Raw genomic sequence first — 18,054 nt, 5'->3', positions numbered from 1 at the left:
GAAGAGGAGAGGGAGCCGGTCCCCGAGGGGCTGGAAGGGGGGAAGGCCATAAGGAGCTGAGAGAGCGGGCCCTGAAGGGCTGGGGAGGGGAGGGCGGTCTCTGAGGGTGCGGGGTGCGGTGCCGGTGTGGCAGTGGTGCTGCCGGTGGCCGGTGACGGTCCCGTTGCGGTGATGGCGGTGCCGGTACCGTGTGGGTGTGGGTGTGGGTGTTGGCTGGGGCTGGGGCTGGGGCTGGGGCTGGGGTCGGGGTCGGGGTCGGGGTCGGGGTCGGGGTCGGGGTCGGGGTCGGGGTCGGGGTCCGTCCCTCACCTGCGGCCGCCGCGCCTCTCCCGCCACCCCCGCGCGCCGCGACCGTTACCTCCGCCGGCGGGAGGGCGGGGCAAAAGGGGGCGTGGCTTGCCGCCATCGCAGCCAATCGAACGCCTTGGCCCCGCCTATGCCCATCGCTCATTGGCTCGCCTGAACGCCGTCCCCGCCCCCGCGGCGCCGTGCAGGGAGCGGCGGGTGCTGGCGGGGGAAGAGTGGCCGCGGGCGGCACCCGTAGGGCGGGCGCTGAGGGAGCTCAGCGTGGAGGAAAGGGGGGTCGGGCGGAGCTTCCCGCTCTCCGCAACTCCCTGACGGGAGGAGCAACAGGAGGCGGCCTCAAGTTGCACCGGGGGAGGTTGAGGTTGGACGTCAGGAGGAATTTCTTCGTGGGAAAGGTGGTCAAGCACTGGCACAGGCTGCCCAGGGCGGTAGTTGAGTCACCATCCCTGGGAGTGTTCAAAAACACGTGGATGTGGCACTTGGGGATGAGGTTGAGCGGTGAACACCGCAGTGCTTGGGTTACAGCTGGACTCGATGATCTTGGAGGTATTTTCCAGCCTAAACAATTCCATGATTTGATGATTTCAGCGCCAAGGAAAACCACGGCACGACCAGCCCCTGTCAACACATTTATTTACAGCAGAAGAGCCCGTGGCCGGGCCGGCTGGCAGCACCACAGCGGGGGCACGTTCCCCGGGAAAATCCCCCCCCTTGCCAACCTGCAGCGAAGGCAAGACGAACTGGGAAAAATTAAGACTGTCACAGAAGCCACTTCCCCTGCGGGAGGGCCCTGCTGGGGGCTTAGCCTTCCAAAACGCCCCCCCAGCACAGAGCACCCACTGCTCTCCACGTCCTGTTGGCACCGGTCCACGCCAGGTCCTGGCAGGATGTCAGGGTTCAGCTGCCTCTTCGTGGGGGCCGTGCTGGTCCCCAGCATCCCCCTGGTCGTGGCCCTGACCCTGCCGCCCTGCCCAGCTCTCCTGCAGCTCCTGGTACAGCTCCTGGTGCTCCTCCTTCCAGCGCCTGAACGTGTCCGAGGTGAGCGCGGCCTCTCCCAGCAGCTGCTCCAGGGCCTGCAGCTCCGCCAGCTTCGCCTGCCCGGAGCAAGGGCACGTTTTGGGGGGGGCCATGCATGGGCAGAGGACATTTGTAGGGTTCAGGGGGCTGCGGGGTCCCACCTTGAGCGTGCTCTGCAGAGCCCGCACCGCGTGCACCCTCTCGTTGATGTGGGGGTTCTTGTTGCGCCGCAGGAAGGACTTTCGGCACTGCTCCTGCGTCAGGAAGCGCCGCTGCCCGATGAGGGACACCCCTCCCTGCCTCAGGCACCGCATCAGGCTCTCCAGATCCTCCCCAGCCGGGTCTGAGCAAGGACAGGGGGTCACTGGAGCAGAAAGGCAGCCCCAAGACCCAGCAGGGCTCCCCTGTGCATGACCCTGCCCCGAAGGCAGGGGCTCATGGAGTGGTTGGGATTGGAAGGGACCTTAAAGATCATCTTGCTCCACCCCCTGTCATGGACAAGGACACCTTCCACTGTCCCAAGTTGCTCCAAGCCCCATCCAACCTGGCCTTGGACACTTCCAGGGATGGGGCAGCCACAGCTGCTCTGGGCACCCTGTGCCAGGGCCTCACCACTCACATAGGGAAGACCATCCTTCTAAATATCCAGTCTAAACCTACTCTTTTTAGTTTAAATCCTTTCCCCCTTGCCCTGTCTCTCCGTGCCTTCAAAAAATATCCCTCTCCATCTTTCCTGTAGGCTCTCTTCATCCCACTCAAACACACGCCAACTCGAGTTACCCCCCCGGCACACCCACAGGCAAACGGGAGGGACACAAGGTGACAGGGGGTCAGATGTCTCCCCCCCAGCACCTACCCGTGGGGGAGCAGGGCCGGGGGCTGCCCTGGGGGCTGCTGGCTGCGCTGCCGGCTGGGGAGAGCTGTGCCTTCTCTGGGGTGTTCTGCAGCCTCTTCCTTGGCTGACAGAGAGACGGGGCAGGAGGTGAGACAAGGAACCTCTGTCCCTCTGTCCCGGGGATGTCCCCCAGGGCCACTCACCGAGTCGGATCCATGCCTGGGGGACTCATCGTCAGGGTCCTCAGCTTCTGTCTCACTGTAGCAGTCTGGAGGCCATGGGAAAAGACAAAAATTCCTTCCCAGGGCTGAGAATCATTGCGGCCCCCTCTCACATTCCCCCAAATCACGGGCTAAGCGGTCCCACGCCAGGGCTGTGGCACCAGGCACTGCTGCCCCATCAGGACCCCCCCTGCAGGGTCCCCATCTCCCACCGACCCCGGCTCCCACCCCAGGATGGCCCCATTACCTTCTTCCTTGTCTGGGACTGCCTGGTGGGCTAACGTGTACTTTGTTTTGGCTGTTACAAGGCGACTGACCCACCTGGGGAGGGAAAGGATGGACAGACAGGGGGAGGAGGGTCCTGGCCAGCCCAGGGTGGCAGGGCCAGCGCTGACCATTGGCTCCATTACTCACATGCTCAGGTCAGCTAAGGTTTCAGCAGCGAAGACAAAGGGCTTGTACGTCTGGTGGCACAGCTGGAACACGCTGAGGACAAGGGGGTGGCTGCCTGTGCTGCTCTGGTGACACAGGGCCAGCCTCGAGCCGCCTCCCTCCTCCCCAGCACTGCAGCTCCCCCACTCCAACCCAGCCCAGGGATCTGGCCTTTTTCCTGCCATGGGAGATGCTCTGGTCCTCAGCCTCATCCCAGATAACACCAGTAACACAGTGTAGGCCTTGCTCAGAGTATGGGCAGAGTGCTACAAGGTGACAGCCCTGTGGGGACCTCACCAGCCCCATAGGGACGTGCAGGTGGTTCCCAGCAGGACTCATCAGCACGTGCCCTTGGGACAGCATCTCCCCTCTTCCACCACCAGCTGGGGGTGAAAATCAGACAGACCCCACTCACTATTTCTTCTTCTGCTCCCTCGTGCTCTCCAGGTTGTAGGTGGCCACGTTGATGAGTCCTGCAGCCTTCTCATCCTACGGGAACAAGGACAGCCATGTCCGGCACCACCCCAAACATCCCGGCTGCCCAGGCGGGGGGTGGGCACACCCAGTGCCCCCACTCACGTTGGGGTGGTTGTACCAGTAGAGCGTGTGGCCCTTGAGCACAAACCAGCACCGCTTCCACTTCTGGGCCATGAAGCCCACGTGGTCCTTCTTCTTGAGGAGCCACCCATCGCAGTCCACCCGGCCCAGGTCCCGGCACGAGACCCGCCGGCGGCTCAGCCGGGTCGCCACTCCTGCCACCACAGCGTTGGGGGTGTCAGGGGAGGGAAGGGGGAGCAGAGCCCTGTTCAGCCCAGCCTGGCAGGGTCCTGCTCACCTTTCGGTCTGCGTCCTGTGCGGGGACTGTCCTGGGCGGGGAGACAGAGATGAGATTTTAGTGGCAGTGCAGGAGGCGAGGGCAGGGCAGCGTTTGCTGAGCCCCCCCAGCAGCACCATAGCCCGTAGGGACACCTAAATTGCACACCCACAGCAGGGGCTCAGAGGGGAGCCTCTGACACCCCACAGCGTGTCCTCCCCAGCTCTCACCTCCCCAGGGAGCTGGCTGGGCTCTGCTCCCCCAGTCCCCGTGGCGGGGGCTGCCCCGGGGCTCAGCTCTGTGGCACAGGGTCTGGTGGCAGCAGGGGTGCCCGGGGGGGTGCCCAGGGGGGTGTCCAGGGGGGTTCCCAGGGGGCTGCCACTGTCCCACACCTCCTCCTCTGCAGCACCTGTGAACAGCGAGCAGGGCTTTAGACTCATAGGCTGGGGGGAACTGCTCCATCCCCGGACCCTCTGCTCCCGTCCTACCCCGTCCCGGCAGCTCCTCCACAGCTGCCCCGGGCAGCCTCAGATCTGGCTCGACCTCTTCCTCCTCCTCGTCAGTGACCGGATCCGGGGCAGAGTCTGGTCCCGAGTCCAAGTCGGCCTCAATGCTGGGAGAAAAACGGGACCCCTGAGCCCCAAACCTCCCCAAGCGCTGTTCAACCTCTGGCTGGGGCACCCACGGCTCTCCCTGCCCTGGGAATGGGGCTGGAGGGGACGTGGTGGCAGAGCTCCAGCTCAGTCCCACCGGCCTCCCCAGCTCAGCTGCTGCCCGTGCTGCCGCTGGCTCTCCGCACGCCTTTCCATTCCGGGAGAGGAGAAGGGTCATGTCTAAATATAGTTCCAACCCCACGGAAACGTTACCAAGTGAATTAATTACAAAACCCCTGTTTTTTCATTCCTTAAGACTCATGGCAGCTTCCCAGGCTGCTCACAGGCAGCTGCTGCACCGCTGGCACCTCTCCCCCTAAAAAAGGGCAGGGAAAGGGCCCTGGCTGCACCCAAACATCTCCTTGCTGGCCAGGTTGGGGGTGTTGGGGTGTCAGGATGGGGCTCACCTGGAGGTCAAGGACACGGGGCTGCCCGGGCTCTCACCGCTCCTGGTGCCAGGGGAATCTGCAGCATCCAAAAATGCTCCCGGGGGCTGTGGATGGAGTGTCAGTGCCAGGCCCACCCCACCATGGACCCCAAAGCTTTAGGGATCTCCAGTGTGATGGGAGATGCCCGGCTCTGAGCATCTCTGCCTTGTTCCCAGCTCAGCCCAGTGCGGCACTTGGGTTGGACTGGGAGCGCTGGGATCACTCACCTGCTGCCTGGGAGAGGGGGGTGAGCCAGGCAGGTTGAGGGGGATCTTCTTCAACACCAGAGTCACCGTGTTCCCCTTCTCCAGCAGCTTCCTTGCCAGGCTGACGGGTGTCCAACCCACCTGCACATCCTGGGTGAGCTGTGGGCCACTGCCCCGGCCCCATGGATGCTTCATCCCCCAAACCCGCCCCAGCCACAGATCCCACATCCCCCAAATCCTCCTGGCAATGGCTCCTGTGTCCCCCAGACCTTTCCCAGCCATGGCTCCTGCTTTTTGCTGGTCATAACTCCTGCATCCCCCCAAATCCTCCCCATCTCAGCCCCAGTACTCCCCAGTCCTGCAGCTCCCTGTCCATGTCCTCCCCGCCAATTCCAGCAGCACCCTCGAGCCCCCATCCCCCTGACTCACCACAACCTGCTCGTTGACCTGCACGATCTCATCTCCGGGCAGGATGTGGTCCCCGTGGGCAGCCAGGGCCTGGGCAGAGGCAAGGGGACAGTGGGGTGCCCAGTCCTGGGTTCTCTCCCTCCCTCCCAAGCTAATCCCACTCAGGAACTCTCCCGGACAGGAAGAGCCAGGGGGGTTAACCATTAACCCGACTTTGCACAGCAGCTGCCAGAGCTGCTGGTGGGGTCGGGGTGCAGAGGGGGCTGCCCCATGCCCAGGCTGTGCTCACTCATGGCATGAGTTGCATGGGCTCAGCCACAGGCAGCCCCCCGTGCTCTGGGTCAGGGGAGGGCAGAATAGGGCCCTAAGAGGTTCACAGGATCCCATGGATGGGGGATATTCTCCACAGGGTGACTGAGGGACAGGGGGTAACAGATAGGGAGGGGCAGCCCCTCACTCACCTCCGAGGTGGTCGCAGACACGAAGTGCAGGCAGGAGCTGGTGGAGGTGATCTCAAAGCCCTGGGGGGGCCCAGATGGGGGTTTGAGCAGGAGGCTGGGGTGTCCCGAGGCAGAGGGGGCATTGGGGTGGAGCGGACTCACCAGTCGGGCGGTGAGGAGCGGCTGGGGGCTCCCCAGAAGATCAGAAGGCGGTGTTGGGGTGCCAGGAGATCCTGGAGGGCTGCTCCATGGGCTGGGGGGCAGCGTTGGCGTGTCAGGGGATGTTAGGGGGTGCTGCCACAGGCCAAGGGGCAGTGTCGGGGTGCTGGGGGACATCGGGGGGCTGCCCTGCGGGCCGGGGGGCAGCTCCAGCCCCACGCGCTGCAGTACAGCCCTGCGGTCCAGCAGCGCTGGGGGGCTGCAGCCCACGATGCTCTTGCAGATGCCCACGATGTGCTGGCACTGCGGGCGACAGCGGGGGGTGAGGGGAGCCCTGGCAGCCCCCCGGGCCTGCCACCCCCTCCTCACCCAGCACTCACAATCTGCAGGATCCCACTGTTCCTCTCAGCCGCTGGAAGGTCCTAGGGGACAAGACGTGGGAATGAGCATGAAGGGATGGCTCCATCCCAGCTGGGGGAACCCCATGGGGAACCCCCCTGCATCCCACCTCCCCTCACTCCAGCTTTTCCCCCCACCTCCAGCCGGCAGAGCTTTGGGGGTCAGGAGAGCAGCCAGCCCTGGGCACTCACCGCATGCAGCATCTCTGCCAGCTGGGCACAGAGCAGGATGATGTCCCGGCTGGCCGAAAAGTCATTGAGGGTGGAGAAGAGGTACCTGGGGGAAGACAGAACTCAGCCCCCTGAGTGGGGGGCACCCAGCACCCAGGGGTGCCCTCACCCGCCCCAGACCTGTTGAGCCAGGAGAAGAGTTCCTTGGCAGCCCCGACCAGGTCGATGACTCGGGTCAGGAGGGTGAGGGAGGGCGGCTGGGGGGCATCCCCTGCTGACAGCCCCTCCTGCACCAGGCTCTGGATGCCCTGTGCCAGCTCCTGCAGCCTCTCCGTCAGTGTCCGCAGGCTGGTGCTCACCAGCCCTGTGTCCTGGGGGGGACAGGGATGCCAGGGGATGGACGGGCGGGGCAGTCTCCGCGGTGCCTCCACATCCCCACCTTCACCCAGCGCACAGTGCCCCATGTCCTTCCCTCTGTCCAGCTCAGGGTCCCCTCAAAACCCCCCTCCACTGAGTCCAGGGTGCCCCTGTGTCCCCATCTGCCCCCTTCCACCCAGACTAGGGTGATCCCACATCCTTCTCTGTCAGCCCAGGGAACCCCCATGTCCCCCTGCTCCCCCCTGCCTCCCTGGGATCCCGCAGCCCCCGGGATGCCGGCACTCACCAGGTTATGGAGCTGCTCCACGGCCTCCAGCAGCAGCTCCTGGTGGCCCAAGGGCCACACGCCCAGTGCCTCCAGGACCCCCGCGTCCAGCCCCAGCAGGTCAGGCCCCGATAGCCCCCAGGCCTCGAAGGGGTACCCCTGCACCGCCGTGTCCAGCCCTGCCACAGATCAGTCCCCCCTGCCAGTGTCCCTCTGGCTCCTGGCCGGGTGACCCCAGGGGTGACCCCTGGCTGATGGGAGAGTCCTCTCCATGCAACGAGTTCACCCGGCCTCAACCTAAACGCTGAGGACGGCCAGACCCCCCTCCACCCCCTTGCCATCCAGGGAGTGCCCCTCCCAGGGAGGAGATGAGGGACGGGAAGTACTGTCACCCCCAGCCACACCAGCCCAGCCACACGTCCCCAAGCTGGGGACACGCCACCCCAGAGCCCGGGGGGCAGCCAGGGTCTTACCTCGGAGCCAGGCGGCAGCCTGTGCGGGACCCCAGGAGCGCACGGGCTCCATGGCGGCGGGGCCGGAGCGGCGGCGGGGCCGGAGCGGCGGCGGGGCCGGAGCGGCGGCGGGGCCGGAGCGGCGGCGGGGCCGGAGCGGCGGCGGGCGCGGCTCTCACCTGCGCCGGGCGCGGTCCCACCTGCGCCGGCAGCCGCAGCCCCATTGGCGCGCCCGGGTGCCGCTCAGCGCCGCGGCCGCCTGCCCGGGACGGCCCAGAACGATCCACGGGGCGAGGCCGCAGTGAGTCACAGCCGGGACGGTGACACACGGCCGCTGGAAGCCCCGGGAAATGACAGCCGGTGTCACCCCCCAAACGCTGCCCGCAGCGAGGGCTGAGGCCCGACAGCACTTGTGGCACCAGTGGGAGACCCCCAGGTGCCTCGTGGGTGCAAGGTTTGGCCACACAGAGCCCAGAAGAGCCTGAGGGAAGCCCCTGCTCAGCCCTGGAGTTTTTGGGGTGTCACCCCCGCCCAAAATATAACTCACACCCCTTCGCAGGGGGGGAAAGTGAGGCAGCCCCATACAGGCCTGCGGAAGGACTTGCCCATAGTTGAGCCCAGCCCTTCAGCCCCCCCAAATCCACCCTGAGCTGGCGTTGGCCCCCCCCGCCCGGCGTGTCCGCTCCGGGGAGCAGCGTGCGCTGATCGCGGCTGACAGCTGCTGCTCCGCGCCCGCCCGGTGCTGCGCCCTGCCCGAGGGGCCGCGGGGCCGCCGACAGACACGGAGCCCCTCGCCGCGCTCGGGGGCTCGGGGGGTCCCAGCCCCGCTGCTGCCGCCCCACGGGGCCCGATCCCACTGCTCCCCGTCACGCCATGATCATCCGCCCCCGACGCCTGACCCCGGGGTACTTCCGTCTGCTCCAGGTAAGGGGCGAGCAGGGTTGGGGGAGCCCATGGGGACCCCCGGGATCCTGTCCACACTGCCCACCAGGCCTGCTGGCCGCGGGAGCCGTTCCCGGCTGTATCCCAGCTCCACGGTAGCAGCGACGATGCTGCCGATGGAGCCCCACAAGCGCTGCATGGGGCACCCTAAACCCCCCCCGAGATGCCCAGAGGGGCACAAAGCTGCCCCCATCACCCTTCCACCACCCAGTGTGACGGGGACATTCATGGCCCCAGGCCCCTGTCACCGCGGGCTTTGGGGGTACCCCACCGCTCCCCTCTGCTCTCCTGTGTGTCCCCACAGATGCAGCTGGCAGCAGGACGTGGGGCTGAGCCGGGGGGGCGGCTGCTGACCCCCCTGGCCCTGCTGCTGGCGGCCGCCGGACTCTGCCTGTCGCTGTACAGCGCCCGGAGAATGGCTGACCCCGCCAAGGCCCCCCCGGAGCCGTGAGCAGGGGGCTGGCGGGGCTGTGGGGACGGTCCCCGAGGGGGTGTTGGGGTCCCCCTCCACCCGCTGGCCCCCGCCCGAGCAGAGCTGCAGCTGCGGCCACTTTCCAGCTGACCTGCGCCACATCCAGCCCTTCCCGCCACGCCTGGGCACGCGATGGATGCGGGGATGGGGATGGGGGACACGCGCCTGTCCCCGCCTGTCCCTGCCTTGGGCAGCCGGGATGGAGAACGGAGGAGCCGCTTCCAGCTCCGGAGCTGAGACCCTGCCCGAGCCACGAGGAGACATCGGGACCAACCACCGGATCAGAGGCTGGACGGACAGACAGAGGGACGGCAGAGCCGGGAGCTGCATCCATCTCCATCCCCCACGGAAGCAGAGGGGCCGGGGGACCCCAGCGGTGGCCATGGAGCCCCCCAGTCCCCACGGGAATGTGCTGTGGCTGCAGCCCCACTGGAATGAGGCCAGCGCCATTAGGTAACGAGGCAGGGGGGACACGGGGCCGGTGACGCGTCCCCCAGGCAGGCGCATCCCGCTGGGATGGCGCTGGGATGGCGGCTGCAGCCTTCCCGGCCCCCCCGCCGAGCCGCAGCTCCCCATGCCCCTGGGCCGGGGGGACAAATCCAGGCAGGCTGCGTGGAAATAAACCCTCCCCTACCCAGCACAGCTGTGTCGCTGCTCTGTCATCTGTTCCCAGCGCATTCCCAGCCCCCAGCGTGGCAGGAGGGATGCATCGAGGACAGGAATTTGGTGGCATTGTCACACAATGTCCCCTTAAGGGGCACCAGCAGCAGCCGTGGCAAACACCAGGCAGGGAGGGTGATCACGCCAGGAAGCCCCAGCCCTCCAGGAACATGAGATCACTTGCAGTTGAGTTTCTGAGGACAGGAGCCTCAAAGTGTCCTCACCAAGGGGACACTAGCACTGGCCTCTCAAGGCCCAAACCAGCTGCTCGCTGCAAACCCAAGTGCTTGATGAAGAGGTCACTCAAGCTCATACTCCCCCCAAAAAAGCTGCCTGGGAACTCCCTGCCAGGAGGGCAGAGGGACTTTTAGCACCCTGCCAGGCAAGAGCTCTGGGATGAGGCTCTTGGCACAGATACCTTTGGGTGATGGGGAAGAGCACAACCCTGAGGTGTCCACCCCACCCCTTGGGGGGACCGTCACCCTCACATTCAATGCTGCCACACTGTTAGTTGACATATTTTAATGGGTGCATCGCTGGATAACCTCTGACCTAAGGACAGAGACCTAAAACTGCTCCAAAAGCAGAGAGAAAGTCCTGCCAGCACTCAGAGAACAAGCAGCTTGTCTCTTTCTGGAGAAGAAGGACACTCAGCGAGGGCACCCAGGGTCTTGCTGGCTCCTTCTCCTCGTTAGTGCCCTGGCCAGGGGGGCTGTGGGAGGAGCAGGGTGGTTTTTGCTGGCAGGCTGTCCTGGGACATGTTTTTTCGCAAAACTGAGGACAAAGACGTCCTTACAGAGCCACTCAGCCTCTCAGTCCCCCGTCCCTGCGCTCAGCTGGATGTCTCCATCTCGGTGACCTCCTCGAGGGGCTGGGTCTGCACCTCCACCTTCTTTGGGGGGATGTAGGAGCCCATCCCGGCAGCACGTTCGGCCTCCTCCTGCGTGTACGGAGCCTCCCGCAGCTGCTTCAGCCTGGGGGGCACAGAGGGGATGAAGCTTCCACCTGCTCCTCTGAGCAGGACCAGCCCACAACTGCCCCTGCCACCCCCCTCACCCCGGAGAATTTGGGGGGCTGCCCCCTCTTACCTCTTCTTGTGCACCTTGGATCTGAAGTGCTCCTTCATGCTGTTCAGGTCCACGAAGTAGCGCCTGGGGTGTGAAAGGATGGGGGTGAGGGGGACCCCAAGACTGAAGCAGAGCTGGGGAGGGTCCTACCCCGGGGACAGGGTCCCACCACAATCCTCCACGGGCCAGAGCTCACCCTGAAACCGGGACAAGCTCTCCACAAGGGCCAGGGTCCCTCCCGAGACCAGGACAACATACTCCCCCAGGGGTTGGAGTCCCCCTCGCCAGGAGCCAGGGACTACCCCTGGGACCAGGGCAACCCCCCCAAGGGGGCAGGGACCCCCCAAGACCTGAGCACCCCTCTCCCAGAGGCCACTGACCCCCAGCATCAGGATAACCCCATGCCAGCGGCCAGGAACCTCAGGGACCAGGACAAGTCCCCCACCTCCGCCGGGAACCACGGACCCCCCAGGACCAGGACAAGCCCATCCCAAGGCTGGAGCTCCCCCTCCGCAGCCCCCCGGAGCCCCCCGCCGCACGCACGCGCAGTGCAGGCAGTAGAACTGGGCGCAGCCCGGCAGGTCGGGGTCGATCTCCTGCCGCAGAAGCCGCGCGGCGTTCTCGGGCTTCAGGTCCGCGTGGATCTCGTCCAGGTCGCGCCGGCGCCGCTTCGTCTTCAGCTGCCGGGCGAGCGAGTGCGCCCGGTGCGCGCCGGTGCGGCGGCCGCTCCGCGGGGACATGGCAGCCGCACGCCGCGCCGGGGCCGCACTGCGCAGGCGCGGGGGCTGCGGGCCGCGCCCCGCCCACAAACCGCGAGAGCGAGGCCGCGGCCACGCCCACCGCGGTAAGGCACGCCCACCGCCCAGCAGGGCGCGCCCACCGCCCAGCAGGCCACGCCCACCGCGGTAAGCCACGCCCACCGCGGTAAGCCACGCCCATCGCCCAGCAGGCCACGCCCACCGCCCAGCAGGCCACGCCCCCCGGTGTCCCCGGTACCGGGAGCGCTCCCCGGGCACGGCCGCGTCCCCAGCGCTCCCCCAGCCCCGCTGCCACCGTCCCCGCGCTGCCGCCGCGCTCCCCCCGTGCTCCCCGTGCTCCCCGTGCTGCCCCGGTCACCGCTGTGATGAGCCGGGCAGGGCTCAGCGCCGCGTCCCGGCGCTGATCGTGTTTCGCCCGGGATCAATTATAGATGGGGACACGCGGCGGGGGGAGCGCGGAGCTCCAGAGCCTCCTCTGCACCGTGGGCGGGGGTGTTCCTGCCCTGGGGGTCCCAAGTGGGCGAGGGGCACGGGGGGCTGCGGCGGGGGTCAGGGTGGGTTTTGGGGGTGACCAGAGCGGCCGCCCCCGCGCTGCCCCCGGCTCAGCCCGGGCTCAGATTCCTTTTGTGCGGTGCAAGTGGCCGCTGAAACTTTAATGAAGCCACCGGATCGCCGGGTCGCCCATTCGGCCCCCCCTTGCCCCGCTGCCCGCGGCTCCCGCCGGCTCCGGCCCCGCTGAACCCCTCGCCATGGCCCAGGGCTTCTGGAGGCTCTACAAGGCCAAAGTGCTGCAGAGCCTGGGGGGGCCGCGGCCGGACGGGGCCCTGCAGGACGAGGTAGGGTGGGGGGTCCCCAAAATAGGGTGGCCAACCTCGCTGCCCTCCCCCTGCCTGCACCCCTGCCCTCACCGGGGGCTTCGTTGCAGGGAGACCCCCCCGAGCTGATGGAGACGGCCGAGCCCCCTGCGCTGATGGAGGAGGGAGCCAGCCCCGTGTCCCAGCTGGCGAGGAAGGTGAGGAGAGGGTTGGGGGATGCGGGGGCAGGGGGGGCACGTGGAGCCGGAGGTCCCCGGTGACCCCGGCGCTGCCTCCCGCAGGTGCAGGGGGTGGGTGCCCGGGGCTGGCGGACGCTTTCATCCCTCTTCACCCGCGAGGACGAGCACCAGCTGCTCAGCCCGGAGCCCTGCCCAGACCAGTAAGTTGCAGATCGCTGGGGGGGACCCCAGAACCCGGATCCAACCCTTGGGAACTGCCGAGCCCCCACAGCCCCCACCCCATCACCTGCATCCCCCTACCCGGCCTGCACCCGTGCGGCCGGGCGGGGCAGAGCCGGCATGGAGGGGGGGCATCGTGGGGCTTGGGGAGAAAGTCCCTGCAGCGACATCTCCATCCCCACTCTCTCCCCAGCCCGCTGGCCACTGAGCCGTCCGAGATGCCCCACACTGAGAAGGCACCTGGATTTTGGGATCTCTTTGCTACCAAGTGGCAGCAGGCGTCGGGGCCGGACAAGAAGGTGCCGCCCCCGGAGCCGGATGAGAGCCCTGGGGAGCCGCCGGGTGACGATGGCAGTGACCTGCGGGAGCCAGAGGAAGGGGCCTTCCACTGGGGCTTCCTGGCTGGCAAGCTGGCCGAAATCCGGAATAAAAACGCCCCCAAGGGCAACTAGAGGAGGATGCACCAGCCGGACTCTCCAGCAGTTACTTGCGGCCCCCCACTGCTGGCGGGCAGCGCCCTGCCCGTGCCCGAAGGCTCTGCCGTGGGTTTGGGTGTCATATCTGCACTAAAGACCCCGAGGGTGCCCCTTTTCCCTGAGCTCTGCCTGGTGCTTTCCTTGCCCTCACCCCCCCCACAACAGCCCCAGGGCCCCTGAAGCAGCACAACCCCAAAGGTGGGGAGGGGGAGCAGCCCCCCCAGCCCTGGAGCATCCCCCCCACAGCTGCACACACTGCCAGGCTAGAAAAAAAACCCAAACAGATTTATTGAGGGCTGCTCTGGCCCCAGCAGCCCCTGTTCTGGGGAGGAGGGGGCTGTGGGGTGGGCACTGCCCACGACAGGGGACTCGGGCTCTGCCCACCCCCCAGGCTGCAGCTGGAGCAGGACACGGGTGGTCAGTGGGGACTGCAGGCCCATCCCACCCTCCTGGGCAGGGGACAGGGAGGATGGAGATGATGGGGGACAGCAGGGAGACAGCATCCTGTGGCCCTGAGGCCTTGGAGAGACTCACCCGGGGGTGTCCCTTCCTCACCTGCCCCTCGGGTGCCCTCACCACACTCAGCCTGTGGACCTGGTGGTTCTCCCTGCCTGCAGCATCCCCACTGCCATGGCTGCCACCAGCCCGTGGGCCACATCCAGCGAGGGCGAGGGGCCACGTCCAGCCAGCGGGAGCCACACGGGTGTCCTCGTCGCGGCCAGGCCGTCCCCGCTCAGACCGTGGACTCCTTGGCAGCCGCCCAGGCTCTCTGGCAGCCGTAGAGCCACTTGATGACACGGGCGTTGCGCTCCACCACCGACACGGCGGAGCCCAGCCGGACGTCCGGCTCCTCCTCGCCCGGCCCCGCGTCCCCCTCGCTGCCCCCCGAGGCCCGCTCGGGCTCGGACTCGCAGGAGCCGGGGGGCCGGGCCGAGGCGTTGTCCCAGCCCGCCGGCCCGAAGCGCTCCCGGCCCAGCAGCTCCACCAGCGCCCGGTCCAGCCCGCAGTAGTTGAAGAAGCGCTCCTTCTCCGAGAGCGGCAGCGACACTCGCAGAGCCAGCGGCTCCTTCCCGGGGGCACCGGGGGGCTGCGCCGCGGGGCTGCCGGGCACGGGGAAGATGCCACCGCCGTCACCGCCGCTGCTGCCTCCCGGCGTCCGCGCCTCCTCCTTCTCCGCCGGCGCCCACAGCATGGGGGTCTCGGGGCTCTGGGGGGCCGGCGGTCCCTCGCCCAGCGCCCTGGCAGGGGGCGAGCTGGGGGGTTTGTCTCTGAGGGGTCCCTGGAAGAGTCGCCGCACCAGCCCCGAGCCCTTGGTGTTCTCCTTGTCCCCGGCCAGGCAGTCCCGTTTCTGCCGGTAGATGATGAGCGAGTCGGGTCTCAGCAGGCGCCGGCTGCCGCTGCGGCGCGACACGGGGGACTGCGGGCACGGCAGCTTCCGGGGCCCGTCCCGGCCCAGCTCCGAGCCCGGACACAGCTCGTTGCACTGCTGGCGGGCGAGCAGGCGCCGGCCGTGGGGGGACAGCCGGGGCGAGCCCCGCAGCGCCGGCTCCTGCCGCCTGTTGATCACCTGCTGGGACTTGACGTACTTGGCCTTGTCGGCCTCCAGCCGCTCCACGGCGCTGGGTCTGCGGCCCCCGCTGCCCCCCGGCCCCTGCGGGCACTCGGGGCTCCGGTTCAGCCAGGCCAGGGGGGAGCCGCGGCCGGGGGCCATGAGGCGCAGGTTGCTGGAGGCGCAGACGGCGAGGCTGGGGCTGCCCAAGGGCACCATCGCCCCGGAACGGCGCTGCTGATCGCTCTGTTCCCCTCGGAGTGGCCGGGCAGGTCCGGTGTGGCAGCTGGGGAGGCTCCTGAAGCTTCGCTCGGCTCCTGGATTCAGCCCTGGGAGGAGAGAGGAGAGTCAGGGTGAGCCCCGAGGGTGCGGCGGTGAGGAGGAGGACGAGGAGGATGGGGCCGAAGCAGAGCTGAGGGTCCCCTCAAATGCCGCACAGGCAGCGAGTCCTGCCAGCCCAGCCAGGAACAGCCCCCGGGCAGGAAGGGAGAAGCGCCGAGCATCCGCCGGCTTCACCCGCATCCCTGGAGCGGCTTCCAACAGGAAAAAATACCGGAGCCGGCCGCCGCCTCGTCTTCCCGAGCGGCAGAACAAAGCTGCGCTCAGGAGAGCTGGCAAGCTGCCCCACGGCTGGGGGTGTTTGGGGGTCCCCGAGCCGTGCCCCACACAGCCAGGCTGGGCTGGGAGGGAAGATTCTCCCTTTCTCCGTGTGTGAGGGCACGGAACCAGGGGGTTTCAGCAGCCCTGGGGTGCTCTGGCCCTTGCTCAGCTCACCCCAGCGCCCGTGTGTGAATCCGGCGGTGGGGGAAGGAGTCTGGAGCTGGGGCTGTAGATGCCCGAAGCGGATGGGTCCCACTGTGCAGAAAAGGCCTGAAGGGCCCTGAAGAGCCACTCCATCACCAGCCCTGGGTGACAGCAGGGACACGGGGCCGGGCAGAGCAGAGCTCACGGGAGCAAACAGCCCACGAGCCCTCTGCCACGCAGCTCCACACGCAGCCCACGGGCTCCACACTGCACCCACCCCGGAGTACACACGGGGAAACTGAGGCACGCGGTGTCAGGCCCTGTGCCCCGAGGGATGAGCACGAGGTGCCCAGGCTGAGCCCTCACCCTCCCCAGGGCCAGGACCTGTGCCAGGACCTGAGCCAGGCAGGTGGGGGATGCTCTCGCTCACCTGAGCCCACGCAGGGATGCAGGGATGGGATGCAGGGATGGGATGCTCCAGTCTCACGCAGCTCCTGCCCCTCTGGCTGCCGCGGCAAACTGAGCCCAGAGCCGGCAGCAGCCTCATATAGAGGATGAGGAAGAGGAAGAGGAAGAGCCAGCCCATTAACCCCTGCCAGCCCAGCTCAGCCCGGCCGGCAGGAGCCCACCCCGTGCTGATCCCCCTTCCCAGCCCTGCCCCAGGCCCTGCCCGGCATTAACCCCCCTCCTCCTGCAGCTCCAGCTCACCTCTGCCAGCTCCCCCTCTCCCTCCGCCTCCTTACGGGAACCCGGCCGGGATTTCGGGATCTGCAGCAGAGATTTTTGCCTCCGAGTCTCTCGCGGGTCAGCAGTGGGGCAGGGAAACCATGTCCACTCCAGCAGCTTCTCCTTCCACACCCATCCCAGGGTGCTGGGGGCCGCTCAGGAGCAGGAGCCCACCACAATCCCCTTCCCCAGGATCCTGCCCAGGCAGGAAAGGTCCTTCTGGCACCTTCTCCGGTGGCGGCGAAAGGGTCAAAGCCAGCCCCGAGATGGCCGGTGCCTGCCTCTTCCCCCCGGGAAGGGCTGTAAATCGCAGGAAGCCACAATGGGCTGGAGCTGGCCCAGAGGTTATTTTTACCGCTGCCCTCTTCCCCTCCCCGAGGGCCAAGTGCTCCCACAGGGACAATCCCGGCCCCCTCCATCCCCAGCTCCAGCCCGGGGGACTGCGAACGTGGCACCGGAGCAGAGGGGGAAGGACCTGCTGCACCCCGAGCTGGGCTCCCAGACCCTCGGAGCGGGGCCAGAGAAAGCCCCCAGGGCTCCCTGGGGAGCCACCAGCTCCCTGCACCCCTCTGGCAGCCAGTTTGGATGGAGAGCTGGGGCACAGCCCGGCCCAGGCTGGTCACAGGCACGGGGGAGGCTCCAGTGGGGACAAAGCCACGGCATTCGGCCCCAGATCCCGGGATGAGAGGGGACCTGTCCCCGAGCACTTCTGTCCCCACCCCAGTTCCTTCCTGAGGAGCTGCTGCTCCAGAGCCAGTGCCGGGAACGGGGCTGGGGCTGCATCCAGCACCTTCCCGGCCATGGCAGCAGGACCAGGAAGGGGCTGGGGCCAGGATTCCTGTGCCGACGAAAACAGGGGCTAAAATGGAAGCTGGGCAGGATGAGAGGGACCAGGCCTTGTTCAAGCTCTGCAGGCACTGGAAAAAATTCCCAGTGAAAGCAAGGAAGGGACAAACCACCTCTTTTATTCTAATAAACCTGGAGAGGAGCAAAGCAGGCAACACTTGGGCTCTGTGTGCAGGATGCGGCAGCACTTGAGAATATCCGGTGGAAGACAGGGAATAGGATCAGGCCAAGTGACAGAGAAACCCGTGGCAGCTCTGGGATCTGCCCCTGGATTCCCTCATGGACCTTAATTTTAACTCCAGGCAACATGAGTCACTGTTCATTAGGAAGTGTTTTATTTTCCAAGCTGGAATCCTGGAAGCTGTTGTGGCCACAAGTGAGTAAGAGCGGCCTTGAAATCACCTTTCCCTGGCGGATGCAGCCTGTCCCCATGGGATGCTCTTCCCAAATGCCTGTCCCAGAGTCATCACCCTCCTTGGAGCACCTGCCAGGCACTTGCTGTTGAACTGGAATATTTGGATAAGGCAGATTCCCTTTGGGATAAAAAAAGGGATGATTTGAGGGGCTCTTCCTGGCATCAAACTCCCAGGCAGCTCCTCCTTTTCCTGGTGATAAGGGTTTTGTCCCTGTGACTTCTAGGAAGGCATTTACCCCATTTTCAGCCTCCTGTGGATGCACCAGGGGGCTTTTTGGAGTCATGTGGATGCTCAAGTCCCTTGGTTTTATTTAAGGTTACTCAGAGCTCTCTCTGCTCTTCCATGCGGCTGGAAGGGAGCACAGAGCTGGGCAAGCAAAACAACCCCAGGTGAAACCCAGCCACAGCTGGGGCCAGCTGTGGAAACTTCCAGGGTGAGAAAAGGCTGAGAAGGTCCCCAAAGGCCACGAGTCCCAGAGCACAGATCCTCCTTCCACAGCATTTTCCTCTCCTGATGAACCAACCCTGCTCTCAACGCTGCTCCAACCCCTCCAGGTGACCAGAAGCCACCGTGTCCTGCTGAGCTCTTTCCAGATACGTTTC

General features: G+C 66.7%; 4 protein-coding genes and 1 long non-coding RNA gene across 6 annotated transcripts; 2 read left to right on the top strand and 3 right to left on the bottom strand.

The window, feature by feature from the left end:
- Positions 1-922: 922 nt before the first annotated feature.
- CNKSR1 (connector enhancer of kinase suppressor of Ras 1) lies at positions 923-7,690 on the bottom strand. The gene is made up of 21 exons (XM_048327308.1): positions 7,605-7,690; positions 7,153-7,310; positions 6,669-6,859; positions 6,510-6,594; positions 6,300-6,341; positions 5,923-6,222; positions 5,782-5,841; positions 5,342-5,410; positions 4,934-5,053; positions 4,686-4,771; positions 4,114-4,238; positions 3,856-4,034; positions 3,647-3,677; positions 3,391-3,563; positions 3,227-3,300; positions 2,794-2,865; positions 2,627-2,700; positions 2,362-2,426; positions 2,180-2,282; positions 1,485-1,666; positions 923-1,400 (listed from the first exon to the last, which is right to left on the bottom strand). The coding sequence occupies exons 1-21, from the start codon at positions 7,654-7,656 to the stop codon at positions 1,197-1,199; spliced, it is 2,445 nt and encodes an 814-aa protein (XP_048183265.1). The 5' UTR covers positions 7,657-7,690; the 3' UTR covers positions 923-1,196.
- A 65-nt stretch (positions 7,691-7,755) lies between these two features.
- Positions 7,756-9,637, top strand: LOC125337512. Its single transcript, XR_007208071.1, has 2 exons — positions 7,756-8,507; positions 8,830-9,637. It is a non-coding gene; the product is annotated as an uncharacterized LOC125337512 (long non-coding RNA).
- A 527-nt stretch (positions 9,638-10,164) lies between these two features.
- On the bottom strand, positions 10,165-11,487 carry ZNF593 (zinc finger protein 593). The gene is made up of 3 exons (XM_048327347.1): positions 11,268-11,487; positions 10,746-10,808; positions 10,165-10,631 (listed from the first exon to the last, which is right to left on the bottom strand). Exons 1-3 carry the CDS (start codon positions 11,462-11,464, stop codon positions 10,490-10,492), a joined length of 402 nt encoding a protein of 133 aa, XP_048183304.1. The 5' UTR covers positions 11,465-11,487; the 3' UTR covers positions 10,165-10,489.
- Positions 11,488-11,781: 294 nt separating this feature from the next.
- C23H1orf232 (chromosome 23 C1orf232 homolog) lies at positions 11,782-13,288 on the top strand. Its single transcript, XM_048327182.1, has 4 exons — positions 11,782-12,318; positions 12,408-12,494; positions 12,579-12,676; positions 12,889-13,288. The coding sequence occupies exons 1-4, from the start codon at positions 12,232-12,234 to the stop codon at positions 13,145-13,147; spliced, it is 531 nt and encodes a 176-aa protein (XP_048183139.1). The 5' UTR covers positions 11,782-12,231; the 3' UTR covers positions 13,148-13,288.
- Positions 13,289-13,446: 158 nt separating this feature from the next.
- On the bottom strand, positions 13,447-16,784 carry FAM110D (family with sequence similarity 110 member D). 2 transcript variants are annotated; one of them, XM_048327374.1, is made up of 3 exons: positions 16,208-16,784; positions 15,895-16,006; positions 13,447-15,049 (listed from the first exon to the last, which is right to left on the bottom strand). In XM_048327374.1, the coding sequence occupies exons 1-3, from the start codon at positions 16,607-16,609 to the stop codon at positions 13,905-13,907; spliced, it is 1,659 nt and encodes a 552-aa protein (XP_048183331.1). In that variant the 5' UTR covers positions 16,610-16,784; the 3' UTR covers positions 13,447-13,904. The 2 variants fall into 2 exon arrangements, with proteins under 2 accessions (XP_048183331.1, XP_048183332.1); XM_048327375.1 differs by lacking the exon at positions 16,208-16,784 and having other exon boundaries at positions 15,895-16,080.
- Between the last annotated feature and the right edge of the window lie 1,270 nt (positions 16,785-18,054).

The sequence above is a fragment of the Corvus hawaiiensis genome, chromosome 23, assembly GCF_020740725.1.
Source record: "Corvus hawaiiensis isolate bCorHaw1 chromosome 23, bCorHaw1.pri.cur, whole genome shotgun sequence".
NCBI lineage: Eukaryota > Metazoa > Chordata > Aves > Passeriformes > Corvidae > Corvus > Corvus hawaiiensis.
This window is presented reverse-complemented; position numbering and strand designations above follow the sequence as displayed.